The sequence below is a fragment of the Hyalella azteca genome, unplaced genomic scaffold (assembly GCF_000764305.2).
Source record: "Hyalella azteca isolate HAZT.00-mixed unplaced genomic scaffold, Hazt_2.0.2 contig10310, whole genome shotgun sequence".
Taxonomy (NCBI): domain Eukaryota; kingdom Metazoa; phylum Arthropoda; class Malacostraca; order Amphipoda; family Hyalellidae; genus Hyalella; species Hyalella azteca.
The window spans coordinates 102,380-117,866 of NW_025940355.1; the positions used below are offsets into that span (position 1 = coordinate 102,380).

Below are 15,487 nucleotides of genomic sequence, written 5' to 3' on the forward strand. Positions count from 1 at the left end.
ACAGCGGACCATCGAGTAGCTTGAATTCAAATGTGTGCCATTCATATTTATTTTCTGATAAGATTTGATGCATGTAATCGCCTCTTCATTTTTCAATCTCACATTTGATGAGCGGGTAATTTATGAGCTACTCTTGACTTTTTTTTTTGAAAAATCCTACACCATTCAATTTTAGGAGGTGCTTGATAGAATTAATAATTTATTGCGGCTTAATGAATAATATTATTTTAAAAATTTCTTTTGAAGTCATCTTGTTTTCTTTTACTTTAAACGCTCCGTGAAGGTCGGAATGACAATTCTAGATAAATTTTGAAATTGACTCTAATTAGCTATATATGTAAATGGAAATATTAGATTGAGAGGAAATGTGGAGTCTTTAGGACAGTATTATGGTGGAAAACTGCATGTGGTAAGGTTTTTTGATTACTTATTGGTGTGGAATGGATTTTGTATTGTTGGGCTTTATCTCGATTTCTTTTATCGGAATATAAGTTTTCGTACTCATAAATTTAGAGTGGATTTTTAAAACTAAAATTTCTCTCCGATAGATTTTAATTACTTATTTCCTGTTAAATTCATTCGAGGTATAAAAAATTCAGAATTTTATCAGATGGTCTCTCTCCATAGCGTCACGAAGAATTTATTAAATAACTCACCTCTCTTCATTGCATAGAATCTATTGCTTCACATGTCAGCAATTGATTAGTCGGTGAATGATGCCTTCTAATATTTAATGTTAGCAACATGCGTGAAAATTAATTCCAATTTGGTTTAGTTCTCCCCAATAAAACGTTTTCTCCTTGCACTTTATTTGCTAGCTTTAGCATATTAAAATGACGAAGTTAATAATTTGAATATAGAAATAAAACTAAAATCTCCTTGAATAATCATTTATTCTCTTTCAATTGCATCGATAATTTCGATCATTTTTCATTAATTCTGTAAAAATACATTAATAAATTAAAATCTTATCAATTTTTTCGTTAACACCGTGACTTTAGCATGCGTCATATATCGTGTTTAAGTGTCGCTATACGAGTTCAAAACATCTCTGTATGGTTTCAATTTTGTTTGATTTCGTGTTTGTGTGTGCGTGTGTGTGCGGAAAAATAGGTAACAGCTTCCCATCCCTGTGTACTTTTTGATCTTTGTATTTGGGCTTAGTAAATCATGCACATCTTGGGCCATACATTCAAAACTTGCTAAGTGAACGTAAGTACTTACGCTCTATTTTCCTGTCTGTGATTGGTGGATTTTGTTTGAAAGGCCGTCAATGATTGGCTGATGAACTTACGATTTCTTATTTTTTTTAAAGTATAGGCCCAGGTCATGATCGCTTGAAAATCAAATTAATGGAACTTGTTTACTAAATCAATTGAACTTGTTCACTAAAATAATTGAACTTGTTTATTAAATTAATGGAACTTGTTCACTAAAATAATGAAACATGTTAACTAAATTAATGAAACTTATTTACTAAAATAACGGAACTCTAATTTATTACATTGAATATACTTATAAATCGTTACTCCTTTACAAATCGCTACCGTAGAGACATCAGAACAGCGTCTCAATTTAATTGCTTTCGATTCAATTAGTATTCCTTCGAGTTATTCTTAAAACGCACTCAGATAAAGATTTAATTGGTGGAAATTTAGATCAAATCGAAATATTTTTTGCGGAAATCAGGATTTTTATTTATTTTTATGGTAAACACTTATACATATTTTCCCTGTATTTGTGAGTTAATAATGCAAAAATTTGTATACATGCGTTGCCTAAATGAATGTTAGTAAAAAATTTTTTGTGTTAATACCTATGAATAAAATGTAAGTGAAATTGTTTTTTCATTTCCTGATCGTTATTAAGTGGCATTTATGGAATTTTAAGATATTAAGATATCTGATCTGCTTGTAAATGAATGCAACAATATTTAATTAAAACTTTAAACTACAATTAAAATTCAGGTAATTTTATATGTATATTTTTTACTGAATTATTCATGCTTGAATCTGTCTCTATTTTTCTCGAGATTCTTCGATGCAGATAGACTCTAAAAAAATATGAAAATATGAAATTAATATTAAATGATAATATTTAATATTATTGAATATTTCTTATTAATAAAGAAATATTGCCGAAGAAATAATTATTTTCACGAGTGTAAATCGCGACAGCTGCAGCAAAATAATATATAAATAACCATTGGGAGATATTATTATAAAATGGGTGTGTCAGTGCCGCGCTTTCCGTAAATGCGAACCTTCACTCTTCCCAATAACCGCAGTCGATCTCGCGCGCGGGCGCTATCCAGCTGTTCTTACGTCATCGTCATCGTGTTCTACGGTCTTTTGCTTTGTCTCGATGACATCGAAGAAATCACATATGCTTTTTACCGTCGTACGTGACGTGAGATCAAAATAAGATGTCATGGAACTTTTATTTTCTGAACTGTTTTTGAGCTCTAGAAAAATTGTTGCTTATGTGCTTTTATATATGTTTCGCAATTTCTAAAAATCATAAAAATTAAGTTTACTAAGGATAGTTTTTAAATTAACACTGAAAAATTTCAGTTTAAAATTTGAGTGGTTTATTCCCACTCAAATTGCTAGTATATCATGTGAAATGGCAATGAATAATGTCGTTCAAGTTTGAAAAACAAGATGGAGTTTCGATGTTTACGAATTAGAAAATAAAACTTTACAGTAATGTTTGTTTGAAAACTGACAGGCTTCGCATTATATCTAATAAACAAAGTTAGTTAGACGAATTAATCGTTGCCAATTTCGATATTTTTAATCAAAAGATTAGAACAAAATTTTTAAAATGTCACAAAAGTTCTACTGAAAATGTCATACTGAAAAAACGCTCTTTGCTAATTTACTTGCTGCTGACGAATGCCATTTGACAGCCTTCATTTATTAAAATTTTTTGCCTGCCATGCAACTGAACAAAAAGATGAAACTTTTATCAATATTTACGGTTAGAAAATGTCAAGCCTTAAAAAAATCAGAGAGAATAAGTATAAAGTTAAAGAGCATCGGAGTGAAATTAAGCCTGGCAAGATATTTCTGCTTGTGAACAAAATCTGGAGTCTCGAATGCGAATTTACGTACGTCCTCGGATCAGCGAAAATTTTTGATCGATGACTCGACAATTTAAATGCTATTTAATGGCGCGGGAGAAGAGCACACGTTAGAGAAGTTTGCTTCATGAACTTTGAAGCAAGTCTTGCTATGCTAAGCTTGAATATTCCTGAGAACCATAACGGCAAGCTTTTTACGAATAGGCCTTGGCTAATAGAACGTCTAGCTCAAATAGACCACATCGTTGTGGAAGGTATTCTGCCAGTCGATCTACACGATCAAACTTAAATAGACCAGCACCAACAGACCATTACGTTGTACAGTACAAACAGACCTTTCTATTAGATCACAAAGAGTCAACATCGTTGAAAAGTATACATAGACCTTAGTGCTGGATTAAAAACAGACCATAAGGATGAACAGTACAGTTAGATCTTAGCTTTCAATCACCAATCGACAAAATTTTTGACCAGTGCAACTACACCTCAAGCTCTCGATCACGAACAGACCAAATAGTTGAACGATCTTAACAGACCTTAACGCAAGATTAAGAATAGACCAAATTGTTGTACGGTGCAAACAGACCTTGGCGCTAGATTAAAAACAGACCAGATAATTTAACATTAAAAAAAGTATGACTTAAACCATAAGGTATACATACTGTAAATTCTGCAACGGTTTATATGCAGCATTTACATATATATGGCAAATAAGTGAAAATAATGTATAATATTGTATATGATACGACATACGAGTATGTCTAAAGATACTAATTGAATGACATTGACGCTTCAATATTTGTTTACAAATTTTACGTTCGACTGAATAATTGGAGAAAAATTAAGGAATGTGACCCAAAAGATCGACATATTTTCGTGTTTTTTTTTTTTTGTGTTTTAACTCAGTATTTTCCTCAAAAATATAACATTCTAGATTATCAATATTATGTTTTGACCAAATTTTCAAATTAACCTCACAAGGGTTAACTTTTTGAAAAGCTATACAATTAATTTAACCTTAAAAAAGGTAATCCCCATTACATTCACACGCGATTGAATGATTCATAAAGACTTTTACATTATAAAAATTTTATTTACATAAATATAACACTAAATAATTCGTGCAACTAATAAGGGATATAATAACTTAAAATGCATGCTAATAAAGAATAACATATATTGATATGATATAAGCAGAAATTATTTATATTGAAAAAAGGCGATAATCTAATGATGCTCCGGTGCTTGGTGTAAATTTTGATTATATTTTAATGAAGTTTATTCTTAATAAATTTAATTGACTGATTATTTGGTTAAAGCAATGACTAATCGTGATGAATTAGGTTTAACGTGATGCTAAGGTTTATTAAAAATTGATCAAGATGGACCAGCGAGTATCAGCAGCAACACATATTTGAAAATCAAATTTTATTACGATATTCCAAAGCTGGACGATAAAGTACTTTTAGTAAGATATTTTTATTGGGTATTCGCCATTCTCTATCAGTGGTATCAGTGTTGCGACTGGCTGGTATAATGTTGAGTTTCATATGTTTAATTCGTGAAAATTTCTTACTTGTATACAAATTTGAATTATATTACACATTATATGCATTCATACATGCTTTTCGAAGAAACGATATTTTAGCTTCAAGGGAGTTATGTAAGCATCTTGCAACTGAAAACTTTTTCACAATACGAAACGTTGAGGAATATATTAATTGAATGGTTCCTATCAATATACGTATTTATACTTACATCACTTATTACTCATGACATTACTAATCTTCATTCATGTGATTAATAAACGGACATTTTAGAGTACTTCTTTTTATAGGTTTTGCCGCTGTTGTCACCGAGTGCCCACGACGTTACTTACCTCAGGGCTCCTGACGCCGGCCGCGTCAGTGTGCGTTGTGAGTCCAGAGGTGGTGGATGTGTGCCGGCGCTGCTTGCTTAGTGTGGCCACCCTCCAGGGATTTCGAGAAAGCGTCGCAAGAGAACTATATTTAAAATTCAAGATAAATCTTTCATTGCAGTGGGATTAGAAAAATATTAACCGCTATTATTGAGAAGATTGACTTTAGTAGATAATTTTTCATTTAAAAATACTGGTATCAATTAATGACCTAAATTTGGAACCTCTCTATTATTTTTTAATCGTAAAACGATATTTATTGAAATTACTTTATTGAGCAAATTTTTTTGGTGAACAAATTATATCGCCATAGAAGCAGTGTCGACTTGCGGTTCATTCATGAGCGCCTTAGAGCAAAGTGCTTTTAAAAATACATTGCATTATAAACAGGCTCATATTTTCCAGAGATTAAATAACTAATTTTATTTCGATTTTTGTATTCATGAGAAAAAATCGTTTTGCATAAACATTTTACTCGGGTAAATGAACACTAACTGACGAAGAGAAATTATAATGATTCATGTTGGCATTTGTTGACGAGGAAATATGTTGAAAATGCTCTGGGAATAATATATTTCTCTGATTTTGATTAAAAACACACAAAAGAAAAAACTCAAATTTTGTACAGTGAAAGTTCTACAATTTTATTGACTTCAATAAGGTGTGATAATTCAAGAAACAATAGAATTTAGTTTAACAATAATGGCCCCAGTGATCAACCAGCGAAGTCAGCCGCTGGAGGTTCTCGATAACCGCCATGTTCGCGATAATCGACACAAGTCGGGAGGTGAAGATCGCAAATTTCTTAAACACACTTGGAGCGACAGCGATTCTCGGAGTATTTCTCCATCTCCATCCGTGAAAAGCTTCCATTCTGCTAGAAGTGCATTCTCTGTCCAGTCGGAAGTAGGAGATTCTGGAGTGAGTTCAGAGCGAGATTCTCCTTCTCCACGAGAATCTCCTTCGCTCAATTCATCCATTGGACCATCAGAATCAGAAGACAGTTGCGGTTCATCAGAGTCTCTTCACAAGTTTTCTGCGGAGACCCAAAAGTTCCAAGAGATTCTGAAAAACACACAGCAAAATGTCCCGAAACTTCCACCCAAGAACCGCAAGCGTCCTTTGCACATAAATAAACCTTCTCTGCCTACGGTACTTTTCAAGCAGATTTGTGAACGCGCACGACAGTTTGAGAAGCGTCGTCAGAGAGCGGCTAAGATCGAAGCTTCCAGCATAAACAAGATGCGTGGCCTGACCATCAGAGGAAGGCCTATAACTCACACACGCATGACCCATTCTCAGCCACCACACTCGACGTTATTATCAACGGCTTCCTTATTCCCGTCGACGCCTTCGTTAATCCTAGAAGAGGACGAAGGTGAGGATGAACGTGTTCATGGGACTCGCTCGTCCCTCAGCTGCGAAGATTCGTCACTGGGTTCTGTTACGTCTTCGTGCATGGCCGGGTTATTTGAACACGAGGAACAAGACGCAGGCGTGGCATTTGCCGGAATTCGTGACATCTTCAGCCCCCAGCAACTTTCGACTATCCGCAGCCAGAAAGGAACTGTTAGGGGCGTCAGGAACAGGGTCAGGGCCGGCATCGCTACCTTCACTTCTGATCAACGCATTTTGAAGGTGGGATTTAATTTGTTATTACGAACACTTGTAATCATTCATATTACCATTAATTATCTAACTTTATAGAAGGAGGATCGTTTGACATCATGCAAATTCTGTAATGGGCATGCATTTTTAGTGTGATGTTATTCTCTGAACGTGTAACAAAAATGAATTCCGATTATGCTTGATTAAACCGATTCAACATTTAGAAATTAGTGAACTGTAGGATTGTCAAAAATTTCATTCAATATACAGATCGTTGCGCTTCAATGGAAATTTAAGGTAAAAAGTAAATATTTGCAATAGATATTGTACTATGAGTACAATATCTTGATGATTCTATGGTTTCGATTTCATGTTCGAAAAATACCATTGGTAAAAATCGAAAATGCAAAATTTTCGCGTAGGAAGGTCATATATTGGCTTAACTTAACAATGTAAGATAATTTATCTAAAGTGCACTGGCCCAAATGCTCGTTGAATATACTAACTTCAATACTTCTATAAACGAACTAACTTTATTTTTTCAAATCTAATACTGAAGCTAAATAGCTCCTGGAATTTAATCAGTTTAGCGGGGTGAGATACGACGGCATAATACGGCATAACATGTCTAGTTAAGCCGAGTTAGAGGAAAAATTTACAGATATTTTAGCTCATGAACGTTTGCGTTTTTTATCGTGAATATGCAACCTTTTGCATTTGGTATCCACGTTTCCACATGAATTTTGTTTCCAAGTGTTTCCTGAAGTTCAACTTAATGCCAGATCATACACGGATATACATAGTCTATTACCGTACATTTTATCTACTGCCCTGTTTTTGAAATGCCGTCCTGTAGAACAGGAACAACAAACTTTAGCTTTGCTACCGCCACTCGTAATCAACAGGCAATCGGACCAATCACAGTCCAGGGATCCAAGCACCGTTGATATGGAGAGGGAGGATAACACGCATATCGTGCACTTCATTTGTGTCTACGATTGCATAGCTTTTATGAGTCTGTAAATATACTAACAATCTATATATTTTTGAAAATATTTCATAACACCACCAAAAATATTTATTTACGCATTTAATTACGCCCATTTATTTGAAATATTAATCTCTGTTTGTGGCTGTATGTGAATAGAGCAAGATCACATGATGAAGACTAAACAAAATAATAATTTAATGGTCTGAATATTAACTTCATTACTCCCATATCTGCAGCAAATAGCGTATTTTTCTACATAATTGCTGTAAAGCTGTCAAGAAAATTGGGATATCGTTCTTTTTATGATGAATATATTTTATATACCCTTTACTTCAAATTGTAATTATAACGGAAAATTACAAGGCTATAAATATATATTGCGTGTTACCAAACAGGTACAATATCTGACAGCAGGTTAAGGAAGTTTTAATCAAGGCTTGCAGTTTAGCAGTAAAAAATATTTTGCAGGTATACTTTTACCATAAATTTGTGCTTGCTGGTGTCGTAACCTAAGGTATTTTAGTGGAATGTTAAGTCAGTGTCACGTATAACACACATTTGAATGTATTTATGCCGCAAATTACCTTGCAAGCTAAGGTAGTAGAAGACGATTGTATGATAATATTTTTTATTACTGAATTAAATTGTTCTGCGTATTCATGCGTGCAAAGAAAATTAAATTAAAAGATCGAAAATTGTTATGCGTCCAAAAAGAGAATCGAAGCACTGAGTAAAATTGTATTAAAAATGCACTGAAAATTTGAGCACTATTTTTGAGATTTTACTCAGGAAAATAAATGTGTTGTATTGCAGAAATAGTGAATTTTTCCTGCACGATGCACGAATACGCTTTTTTTTAGCCAAACTGGGTCGGATAATTCATACAAGGATAAAAAGTAGGTAGCTAATTGGACAAAGCCTTTCACATTTCATTGAGTTTCCATTGACAACTCATGTCAGCATGTACTCTGTTCTTCAGGGTGGTGAATAATCTGCATTATATTATTCTGCTCCAGAAATGGCGGAAATAATTTTTTTATCCAGTTAAACTAGCTTTTTTAGAAAAAACATCGATATCCGGTCCTAATTTAAAATGGTAATTATGGTATAAATAACTGTACCCTTCGTCATCATACCATTCATCCTTTACAATGATTAAATTATTGCATCACTTATACAGTAGTTATTTATCGGCCTGTTAGTCATTATTCATAATCAGTTTATCATTGATCAAAAGTGCCGTGAGTATTGCCTGGCTTATCGCTGAAGAGCGTGATTGTGCATTGATCGATTACAAATTAGAACGACCAGGATATCTGGCTCCTGCATTCCAAATGAATTGATCTTACTTATAGGGTGTAAATTTATATTTTGGAACTGTTTAATTCTTTACGCATAATTTCCCAGAGGTTTATCCATTTCTCGAGCGAATTGCTTACCTCTTCACGTAATATTTACCACTTCACATAATGTTTACCACTTCACGAGCTGCTTACCTCTTCGCATAATATTTACCACTTCACGAGCTGCTTACCTCTTCGCATAATATTTACCTCTTCACGTAATATTTACCACTTCACGAGCTGCTTACATCTTAAGGGGATATTGATCTCTTGTAGCTTATCTCTTAACGAATGGTTTTAAGACTTATTGAGCTGTTTGCCACTTCACACCTCTTGGGGAATTTTTTTAGAGCTTATAAAAATGTATTATTATTTTAAAATAAGGTATTGCTACGCTAAATGATAGTAATAAGACGTTTATTGATTCGTAGATCGACATGTGTCCGACAGTGTTTATACTCTTTTAATATTTATTATCGTGTTGACTTATATTATATTTTCCAGATTCAATTGCATGGGGTTCGGTCTGCTAATATTGTTCTAGATTCAAGCATGAAAATCAAACGTGTTAAAAAAGGAATTCCAGATTTTATAGGAATTTACTTGTAATATGTTTACTACATGTTTTACTACATGTTTATAACATTAATGTAATTTGATTGTATTAAGCACAGTCTTAATCATCTTTTCAAAGTCAACATTAAAACTAAACATGAAGTTGTGTCTTATTCGTAACGTGTGCGATGTCCATACACGCCCGCGGACAAAAACATGAACCTTGACCGAGTTTTTTCATAGTTTGCTTAGGAAATCAAGTACCCTGGAACTCTACTGTTTGTTCTGTTCAGAATATTTGTTTAAATGTTTGCTATGTATTTGGTCGCTTGATATTGAAGCAAGCGCTTTTTTATGTAGTTGAAATTAAATTCCATCGAACAAGGATGAAAGATTTTATAGGGTCATGGTTTCTTCAATCCAATTAATACACGTGCCTCAGGGAGAAGATATAGATCATAAAAAATTGTAGGCTTGATTGTGAGGTTAAATCAGATGATGTGTAGTTATTACGAAACGCCGTTGCTCGCCATTTTTAACCTCACGGAGTATAAAAATAAGCTTATTATATAATTCTGGTTTCAAAACATGCATTTGTTGCAAAAAATGCAATCGGAGTCGAAAAGTAAGCTGTTAAAATCTCTTTGAATATGATTAAAATATTTCTAAATATAAAGATGAATTTTCAAAGGAAAGGCGAAATGCGTATTCAAGCCTTAATTTTTATCAATTTATATCGCTATAATGTTTCAAGTGTTAGCTAAGTGATAATTTATCACAAATTGTCGATGAAACAAAGTGCGAGCGTTGTCAGCCACGATTAGAGACCAACATTATATATAGCATCAATATAATCTTGTTTGACTTTTACTTTAGGATGATAACTTGCAGGAGCAGGAATCTGCCTTGAATTAATTATCAGTTTATATGGCCTGGCAGAGCTGTGGTCAGTTACAATTTAGTTACATTATCATTTCATTATTATATATATTATTGTCTTTATAATTTTTATATAACCTTTACAGTAGATTATTTTACTTTTTGAAGGTGATGAAGAACATTAATCGAAATTGACGAGATGGAATTTTCAAAATCCACATTACTTCAATTACCATAACTACTAGTACAAAGTATTCGACGAATTAAAAATTTTAATAATTTTTCACATGAAATTTCTTGCCATCAGTTCGTTCACCGAACATTATGCCGCCTGGCTCTCCAGATGCAAGATGAGATTGTGTCATGCAAATTTTATTCAGGGTCTTAAAATACTGTGAGTTTTAGGGCCTTTATAAGTGACTGTGAAGAGCATATGGAGCCATTAAAAGAGTTGAGAGTTAATATTCAGAAAAAATTTCGTCATTATGGGTAGCGTCTTCACCGGTGGTGACTAGTTTGAGGGTCTGTAAAGAACGAAAAACAAACCGATGCACGTGGTCAAGTTGCCAATAGAATTACATTTTTCTCATAGTGTTGAAAGTTATTGTACTTTTGCAAATTCCATTTTTGAAGGTCCAAGTCATCCACAGAGTAAGAACGGGACTTTCGAAGTGATGCGGTATTTTTTTGCGTAATTTCTCTCATTGACAAACAATGAGAGTGAGGGACTCGAGTCATAATCATTTGGTGCATGGCATATTCATCCACATAGCCATAACGCAAAGAATGGATACGTGTGAGCAGTAGATGTTTCATGTACACAACAACGTGTTTGCAGAGCCGCAGTTTGCACAAAAGAACATGAACATGAGCTGCAAACTGCATGTTTGTTGAGCAGTCGTTATAGCACAAGAAGATATACGGGACGTTCTGATGGTGGTTGACAAACGAAGTGCCTTTCTCGCGGACGCACAGTTCAAGCTTTCTTCTTAGAGTGTTTGGCTTCCCCTGAAAGTGACGTTCACAAACCTTATGGCGATCAACATCTGTTACGTAAACGAGAGGTGCTTCGGTTGGCACCTTTGTGTTGGAATTATTGGTCGCGAGTGAGGCTTCCATATCATCAAGTGTGTCATTCAGATGCAGAATGGATTCTATGAGGAACGACAAACAATATTTTTCTGCATCCAGCGAATGGGTAAATGTTCCAGTTATCAATTTTTCTATGAATTGATGAAATGAATGATACATTGATATACTAAACAATGGTTACACTTGAAAGTCAACTAATAAACACCAAATTTGAATTTTTTGGAACGGTTCTTATCATGCATTAAGTAGCTTATTAACTCGCACTGTTGAAATAAAAATAGAGGCTAATATTGAGGAAGACCGATTTATCTAAATAACTTTGTTTTAACCAAGATTTTAATATTTTTGCTTTCACGTCGCATTCTTGGCTGTAATTTTATCAAGGAGAAATTTTTCTACGAGTGATAATTCAGTGACTATATGAAATTTTTCATGTCATCAGAAGCGCATTTGTGAGTTTTAACCTAACTGATTGTGCTCAAAAAATGCGCTCAAAACTAATTTAGATGTAAAAAAATATCTCTCATGACGGACGAAAGAATCGTTGCCAGACCCTAGGACAAAATTGCACTAAACTGCAATGTCATTGTTTCAATTTCTGAAAGGACGACCGAGTTTCATCATCCAATGATGGTCCTTGGGTCACAATCTCGACTGCGAAGGCCGAGACATCGTTAACTGGGAAATTGCGTCTTCTGTGTTGCAATAGATACAAGTAATCTACAATTTAAATTGGATATTTGGCCCAGCAAAAGTTAGACGTAGGTTATTCTTGAGACGTTGCACCAATTAAAAAGATCATAAAAAGCTGCGTGTTTCTTACATATTTTACTTTGAAATTGTCGAACATACCAGGATTATCTGATTCACTATATAATATGGTGCGGAAATTCATACAATTCACTGTATTTATATATTAAAATAATCACATTGATAGATGTCCTGTGTGATTTTTTGTTGTATAGGGATTGAGAATTACTATTTATCATCGATTTTATGCATAAATCAAACGAAAATATATTTCTTTGAGCCATGATCTATTTCGCGTCATAATCATATTGCCAACATAAATAAAATCTTACTTATGGTAGGTATTTAAGCTAATAATTTCAATTCGAATTTCGCTTGGTTTACACATAACAAAAATAAAAAAAATATAACTCAGTATTCACTGCAGTGAGTGACAGAGAGCGCATTTCTCGTCGACGAAAACGTGAAGTCACGGACGGACAGACGGACGGACGGACGAACGGACATGGCGAGCACAATAGCGCATTTTTTCCATAAATGAGAAAATGCGCTAAAAACGCAATCGATTAAAGAAAATGTAGGATTCGTGAAGCTTTCGTCCTCGTTTCCTTCTCAGTTTTCCATGTTAGCAGATGGTCATAATTTGATAAATGCTAAGATAAATCTCCACAAACGTCTTATTTCCGCTAAAGCACGTCCGTCCTGCTCCTAGTTTTCTTCTCAAGAGAGAGAAAGCTAAGATTGTGATCGTAAAGTTTCATTCATTCTCGAGAGTAAAATGCTTGATTTTTTTTTCACTTGCCTCGGGAAAATACACGCTTAATCCCCACTATATGCGCATTTTTTGGCTGCCTTATTTTCGTTCGAATTTTTTAATTGTCGCTTTGAATTTTTTGTTTGACTTTTTAAATTGCGGAGTCTCCGGAAACCTCAATGCATATTAATTACTTATCTTGAAAATATTTTGATATAAAAATTTTCTCGATTCATCATAAATAATTCAGTTGATCAAAGTTATTACTTTTGTGTTTACAAAACTTACTTGTACCAACATAGAATTTTGCCAACATAATTGCTGGGCCGTTGTTTCAATTGAGTCTTTTTCAAATTATTGAGAAACATCTATGTGATGTGGTGTTATCAATATTTAGTATGAATAGAATCAATATTTAGAGGGAATAGAACTCAATCAATATTTAGAAAGAATAAAACACATCAGTGTACAAATAACTTCGTTTAATTTATTCTTATATGAAATAATTTGTTCTGCACAAAAGTCTACTTCGTGGATGCGTTAGTTTCACTATATACAGCCTGTCTCTTATACACATCTAGATGNTCAAGTTGATTTCCTAATGATGAAAATTCCTACAGAAACGGTTAATTTCATGCTCCTGCAGATTTTCTGATTGATAGAGATCAAGATTTTTCAACAATGTTTATCTTGTTGATGGTAAAAGCGTTTAGTAAAACGGTTTATAAACATTATAAGAAAGTCAGCGCATTCCTTTCAACATAACGTCAAGATATGGAAGAAAAAGCCTACGGCAACTTCTGCTTCAAATTTATTTTGGATTCTTTGTTAAATCTGAGAGAGTAGTAGAGTTTCTAAGAGCTAATGACAAAAGTGCTAGAAAGCTATTTTTCGCGCAAAGTGTCTCCTGATCTTTTCTTACAATTCTGCGTCAAACGTGGATCTTTATAGCTTGTAGTGTACGTATGCACAGAAACATTCAATCTATGAGGTACAACATTACGTACGTACTACGTTTCCGGCACCAGTAGATTTTTGATTATTAGTAACTGCTAAAAAATTGGAAAGAGAAACGTCAACATCAATCGAAACATCAATCATTCCATGCATTCATGCCTGATTGCTTAATAGGTATTCACAAACCTTTATCAGGGTTTCGTTGTCCCTCGTACATTTTTGCGTATAAACAACCGTTGCACATGGTGCTGAAATTGCTTCAATGTTGAAAACTTTTTAAACTATTGAGTATACGAGAGAAATCAATTTACCTTTTTTTCCATACACAATATAGAATTCGGACTCGGTAAATTGTGATCAATCACTATGTTTAGGAGGCAAAATATTAAAAAAAGCAATAGTTTTGTTACATTTAAATAACATATAATATATTTGTTATTATTAAATATTTGCAAGCTTTAGGCCAGAGCTGCCCGCGATCGATCGTCTCTGAAATTCTAGAATCCCTTGGTCCTGTAACACATTATTCAAAATCTCGTTAATAGTGATAAGCCTAATGTATTTTAAGAACAACACATGGCCTGTTTAAACGTTAATTTTACTAAAAGAATAATAGTATCATTTGTGCAGTTTGTGAGAGTAGTTTGTTCGATCTCAGATCTCATTGTGCATGGCACGCAACGAACGCCCGCTTGGCATGAAAGTTCCGACGAATTTTTCAATGAAAGTTAAATCATTTCAAATTTCATATTTGCTTTGATCTTTAGCGTTTTATTTGAAAACAGAAATCTTATTTATATTGATAAATTAAAAAATTATTGTTTTGTAAGTTATTAACATTAAACTAAAATTAAATCATGATTCTCAGGTGTACAGACTTTTCATGCAATATAAGCACTTTCAGTATTTCTACTCAGAACTACTGTGTAGAATTTGCAACTCAGATGAAAGGCCTCAGATGATGAATACCAAAATATGAAACTTTTACGACTGAAATTGATCTGAGCTGCATTTAATTTTTAGTTACACTTCCCCAGCTTCATTTATACACAAATTAGAAATTTCCCCATTATTGAACTTATATACACGCCCGAGCGATTGCTCTGTAGATCGACATGCGCTCTCTACATTAACACAATACAGCGTGTCCGCTCCTGAGGCTATCCAGCACCTGTGCTGCTGTTTTTCTTCAGGATTTTTAAGGCCTATTTTTAAGCTACTGATTACCAAGTTGCCGTTAGCAGGAAGGTCTAGAGAGGATTTTTGCTTCCGCTGTGCAACTCTTTCTCCTGGATCGCAGACGTGCGGACGGTTTGACAAGTAGAGCGCGGTAACAAAATGCAAACCCTGCGCGTATATGGGATGCATGTGGCAATGCTAGCTTAGATGATGTATTATCTTAACTTAGAATAATTACCCTCGTATATAAAATTTTTTTTAATAAGTGATTTGATTACCAGTATAGGATGTTTATTCACATTATTTTTTCATAAGCTATTTTTATGGCGGGAACGATGTTACCAAAAAGATAATGATACCATTTTTAACGAAGCAG

General features: G+C 33.9%; 1 protein-coding gene across 1 annotated transcript in view; it reads left to right on the forward strand.

Annotated features, from left to right (window-relative positions):
- Positions 1 to 5,011: 5,011 nt before the first annotated feature.
- LOC108679488 (glutaredoxin domain-containing cysteine-rich protein CG31559) overlaps positions 5,012 to 15,487 on the forward strand; it is a 40,212-nt gene continuing 29,736 nt past the window's right edge. Inside the window, exon 1 of the mRNA XM_018168112.2 lies at positions 5,012 to 6,641. Coding sequence (XP_018023601.1) covers positions 5,706 to 6,641 — 936 coding nt within the window. The 5' untranslated portion in view covers positions 5,012 to 5,705. The remainder of the gene's footprint in view (positions 6,642 to 15,487) is intronic.